The sequence below is a fragment of the Anneissia japonica genome, unplaced genomic scaffold (genome assembly GCF_011630105.1).
Source record: "Anneissia japonica isolate Jap-2015-1 unplaced genomic scaffold, ASM1163010v1 scaffold5280_len750649_cov202, whole genome shotgun sequence".
Lineage (NCBI taxonomy): Eukaryota > Metazoa > Echinodermata > Crinoidea > Comatulida > Comatulidae > Anneissia > Anneissia japonica.
In genome coordinates, this window is record NW_022703058.1 from 492,699 (window position 1) to 498,698 (window position 6,000).

Sequence of the window (6,000 nt, forward strand, 5' to 3'; positions counted from 1 at the left end):
CAGCTAGATGCAGTATCAGGACCACAAAAAATTAGGAATTCCGACGATGAAACAGGAGTCGTCTTATACGCCAGACATGAAAATATCAACCAAAAATCTTCTAAAACTCGGAGGTCGTCTTCCACGGGTCACCTTATAGGACATACGCGAGTATATACAGTATTGCTCCCTGCGGAAGTTCGGGTTCCAGTCACATAATCAACGGTTGGTTGTAACAATAAACTCGCAAGACTGCTCGCGACTACTAGATTCTACAAGTGCGTGGTTGGCTGGGTTGTTTTGGTCGGAAAGGAGAAATTTTCTCTGTGAATTGATTCTCGAACGAGATAAGGAAAGCTCTCTAATGACTGCATTAATACCTGAATTTGTGATAATTCGTTATCACGCAAGTGCTAAATGCGTGACACATTTATGATCTCGCATTGTGTTTCTGCAAAATGCGTGTTTCATCCAAAATCATTTTGGAACGCGGGACTGTCCCGGACGATGCGTGGCGGTTGGTAACTATGGCATAGAACTGCCGGGCCCTTGGTAAAATTGGTAAAAAATGCACCTGATCGGACCTAGAGACAAAGCCTTTAGTGAGGTCTACTCAGGCGAAACTCTTAATGTTCATACATTCTAAGATTTTTAAAAACAGATACGGCATTTCAGAAATATGGCTATCAGGTGCAAGCTCGGTGGTCTAGAGGTATGATGCCAGGCTAGTGATCTGGAGAATGTGGGTTCGAGTCCCACTGGAGAACAACTTGCAAATATTTTTTGCAAGTGTTTTTACACGCACTGAGTATTCAGTACATTTCACGACAGTTTGGGCAAAATTACACATATAGGCCCCCTATGGATTCTCCTGACGCAAATCCAGGTATTGTTTATTCCATCACGATAATAAAAATTACCATTCAATAATAGAACAGTCATCGACCTACTTGCAGTGAAGTGAATTTAAAATGTCTTCATGAAGTTATGATGATCTGAATTGTTTAAAAACGTACACAATAATAGTTGAACCAACTTTAAAATACCACAAACACAAATGTGCGTGATGATATTTTACTGCTTAGAAATGTGATTTAAAAAAGTATAGTGCATTTTTGCAAGTGTTTTCACACGCACTGAGTATTCAGTTCATTTTCGACAGGTTGGGCAAAATTACACATAGGCCCTATAATTCCCGTAACGCAAATCCAGGTACTGTATTGTCTATTCCATCACGATAATAACAGATCCGATAATAGACTCTATTATGACAGTCATCGACCTACTTGCAGTGAAGTGAATCTAAAATGTATTCATGAAGTTATAATGATCTGAAGTGTTTAAAATCGTACACAATAATAGTTGAACCAACTTTAAAATACCACAAATACAAATGTGCGTGACGATATTTTATTGCTTTAGAAATGTGATTTCAAAAAGTATGTTAGTGCATCACGCACTGATTATTCAATAGGCCTACATCTTCACAACAGGTTGGGCAAAATACTTATAGGCCCCCTAATTTATTCTCCTGACGCAAATCCAGGTATTGTCTATTCCATCACGATAATAACAATTACCATTCAATAATACAACAGTCATCGACCTACTTGCAATGAAGTGAATCTAAAATGTATTCATGAAGTTATGATGATGAGTGTTAAAAAACATACACAATAATAGTTGAAACAACTTTAAAATACCACAAACACAAAATGTGCATGACGATATTATTTTATTGCTTTAGAAATGTGATTTTAAAAAATACATTAGTGCATCGTATACGTAAGGGCTTTGTTGTTGTTGCTTTTTTTTTACTCGCAGCGTTTTTTTTTTTGTTTTTTTTGTTTTTGTTTTTTTCACTTGCAGCGTTTGGGAAATAGGTAATAGGTAAATTGTAATGAATACAATCAATAAATATAAAAGCTAAAGTTTAAATAGGATTTTTTTAAAGTTATATGTTAAGATAATTAGACCAAGGACATCTCCGCTCTCGAACATAGCGCGTGCGTACAGTCCTTTGATCTTTACTGTGGCATCGACAATCCGATACTAGTTGAGAGTACAGCCGTCAATTATTAGTCTATGCGTGCCACGCCGCGAGCTTGTTAAATGCTTCTATAAACTGCAATTTGATTTGTGAAAATTGACCAAGAAAATGAAAAGTTATAGCAATTGAAAATTTACGAATTTAAAAAAAATTCATGTTCTTATGTAACATTAAACTGTTATTTTGACAATGTTGGACTAAAGGCCAACTCAGACAGCGTCGTACGACGCAGCCCGACGCGATTTGTTGTCGCATCGGGTCTGTGTGAGTTGAACGCAGACGCGATGGTGTGCGTCGGGGGCAGTCGCGTAGTAGAATATTAAACGTGTTTAATATTTCTCACGACGGCTTAAGACTGTCCCCGACGATAAATCGGGTCGGGCTGCGTCGGCTGACGCTGTCTGAGTTGGCCTTAATGTGCACAAAACGAACATTTGGGTAGATACAGAAAATGTATTAATTTTTTTCTGCGAAATGAGTCTCATGAACGACAATACACCACAACATCGGTAAAATTAATGTTGAAATGAAGAATACCGTATAATTTCAGTCTAATGTTAGTGCAAAATATCATGAAGTCTTTGTAATCACCGCACCACGCGCGATTATCATGGCACTAACAGCGCGTGGGTAATTCGTCACACGCTGACGGTTGATCTGGTTGCTATGGGTTTTGTTAGGTTCAGCGCGTGTAGGGATGCGCGGCGCCTAATGTCGATGCCAGAGTTACAACCTTGATGTTTGAGATGTGCGTCCTTTTGTTGAATTGCCTTATTGATGCCCACCTACGCCACTGAACCTGAGTCTTATTAGTGGTTACATAACGTTTGCTATGCACTGTATCATGCGCTGAGAAGTGGAAGACCATTATGTATTTGGAATGTACCGCTCTCTGGTAGGGCCTACAGTACAATCAGTGTAAAAGTGTAAGGTATAGGATAGCGTGGATTTAAACATTATCTTAATGGTAATGTTCAAAATAAGTGTCAAGGAAAGTAAGCATGATTGTTGGAAAAATGGTAAACATTTTATTTTGATTTCTCACCCTGACCTTCGCCAGGTCTGGATCCGCGTCTAGTTAGCATGAATTTTGTAAGCCAGGACCCAGTAGTATTTTGTTACGTTTCTTCACAGAGGCGGGTTCGTCCGAACCCCCTGAACCCCCCTGGATCCGCTACACTGAGAATAGAAATCCATTTATAAGTTTCGCTCACAAAACGCACCTCCCCATCGAAAATCATGTCTACGGGACTGCTATGCCTTCAAATGTAAGGCGAATGTTTTCATGTTGTTAGGATGTAGACCTGTAGTACTTATGTGTTAAACTGATGCATATTACAAGTAGGTTCGCGCCGGTGTTGGGCCAAGTTTTCTGCTCGACCATTTTTGTTGAGTTATTGAAATAATTAATAGAATTCAATACAGTAGTTGATTTGCTTCTCTGTGTACTTTATTAGCATTCAATTTAAATTTATTAGAGGTATTATTGGCTTGGTAATAACTGGCACTATGTGTCATAGCATTTCTCGTTAATAACAGTGCCCCATCACCACCTTCTGCGCTTGACGTATTTCGACAATCTCTTTTAGTCGGAATGAATTTTGGTTGAATTGTGCACAGTTTTTCCAATTTCCCTTTCTGTTTTTCCAATCTTCTATTCATAAATTTTCCCCTTTCTCCTTGATATAAACTTCAACCTTCTTATCTAATCGTTATACTCCATTTCTCAGCATCTGTCTGGATATTGATTTGCTTTGGATATATTACTGGGCCAACGATTACCTGAATATAATGTATATCTCCGAATTAGGCCTATGCCAATTTCTTCAATTGACTTTGTGATTTTCCATTTGTATATTCGATGTTGTACATGAAGATTCTAGCAACGTACTCATTTACAAATCACAATTTCCATACCATCCGATTATATTGCGAATGGAAGATATCAATAGTAAAATAGAACTGACATTCATTAGATTATAACTGCACAGATATTGTATAAATGCCGCCTGATATAAAGTCGTTTGCAAGTAAATATCGTCATCTTACCTGTTCCTGTAGCCCGTCCATATGTCACTTTCAATCTCTCCTAGGTCAAAACTAACTTCAACGGCGATGCTTTCCGTAAATCATTCCTTTCACTTAGTTTATTTCCATAAATATGGAAATAATTCCAAGGTTATTGCCATTCTCAAAATATAGATTTACATATCAATTGCGTCTGAGGCAATAACGGAAGATGCGTATGTTAACACCTGATGAAAGAGGTGGATGGGACCACTTTGCTTGACTACGTCGTCAACCTACTCGCCAACGCGTGTATTCCCACTTCACGTTAGTTTCCGTAACAGTTCATTCACTTCATATCACTGCAAGCTGTTGACCCCAGTTAGGTCTATAGCCTTCTTAGGCATGTCTAATACTAATCGAACAATTCGCTTCCATATCTTATTAATATTCGAATATTTTTATAGTATTTATACTTTAATTGATTTAAAGTCACACTGTTGATTGTAAGACATGCCCATTGGACAAGATATTATCTATGTGAAGGTTGCGTCTTCAGCATCGTACTGCAAGCATAATGGCCTCTCCGGCCTCCTTATTCATTCATCATTTTTGGCAAACGAGTTTTCTAATTTGAATTGCATATGATCTAGCTTCAAACCATTGAGAGAAAACAAGTAATTATCAGTGACAGGTAAAGACTATTCCTCTTGAAATGTCAATAATATCAGAAAAATTGCTATACATTGGCTGTACTGTAATACGCCTAGTTGCAAGTAAAATAAACAGTGGAGTTGAAGTGGTTATGATGTTTGCCTTCCAATCCCAGGGTCTTGTATTAAATTGCTGTCGGTGTTGCAAGAGCATTTTCATGACCAAAACAACTCATCTCCATTATCGGTATAAGCAATTGCAAAAGATTACAGCAATTCTTGAAAGAATTCATTTAGCTTCGGGAATTGTACAGATGACAAATGTTAGCTTTACAAAAACGAAAATTTGTCATCTATTACAGCAATTTTTTTATTTTACCGTCCGTTAATTTACGAGAAATCTTTGATTTCCTATTCAAATTTTAATAATAAATTAAACAAATTAAGTAATTCAAATATTGAATTTAATTTGTAAATTCCTTAACTCATGACAGACAGTGCATCTTTAAACATCTCTTCTGAAAGATGGTGCGCTATTGAAGTTTGTATTTCAACCCTCTAGCCTGAACATGAGTGTCGATGGAATTGAACCGGGTTACGAAAGGGTTTTGGATTTCTAGATTTCCATGGGTCATTGCACGTACACGCCGGTTTAGTTGATTGACCTAATTTTCGGTGGGGATTCGAAGCTCTACCCTTCCAGCAGCACATTGACGTTAACGTCACTTTCAACTTTTCAGGGTAGTAAAAAATATGAATTTTAAAAAAATTATACAGATGTACATCATGTAGAATTTAAATCCAATTTATTAAGTTTTTTTGTGTCTACTGCCCCAGGGGGCAGTAAACACGTTGCTATCGTCTGGCAGACCTTGTAAGGGTAAATCCAATGAAGGAATGATGGGATGGGTCATTAGCTAAATAAAAATGAAAAGTAAGTTGACGAAATATGTCATGCTAGATAAGACTTGTCCTAGTTAAGTTATCAAGTGGGTTGCCAACATAGAAAGCTGCTAGATAGCAGGAACGAAAGTGGGGTCGATCGAGATGACACCACTCTAGGCATTCCCCCTCGAAATGTTTGTTTTCTAGACGCCCGAATACAACATCTGATGCGTTTTGGGCGACCATTTTTTTTTCTTCCAAAAAGGGGCAGGGGCCGGCGCGTTCCCCTTCCCCAAAAATCCGTCCCTGGATAGGACCTGTCCTAGAAAGTTCACTAAAAAGTCAACAATCTGCTAATACTTGTACACGGTTATTGAATTGCCAACACTGGATGCGTGAATAAGTTAAAAATGTCAAGCATAACCT

At 38.0% G+C, this 6,000-nt stretch overlaps 1 protein-coding gene across 1 annotated transcript in view; it reads right to left on the reverse strand.

Moving 5' to 3' along the window:
- LOC117104265 (aminopeptidase N-like) overlaps positions 1-4,114 on the reverse strand; it is a 48,128-nt gene extending 44,014 nt beyond the window's left edge. The window contains exon 1 of the mRNA XM_033245004.1: positions 4,079-4,114. Within this exon, the coding sequence (XP_033100895.1) occupies positions 4,079-4,099 (21 nt within the window). The 5' untranslated portion in view covers positions 4,100-4,114. The remainder of the gene's footprint in view (positions 1-4,078) is intronic.
- Between the last annotated feature and the right edge of the window lie 1,886 nt (positions 4,115-6,000).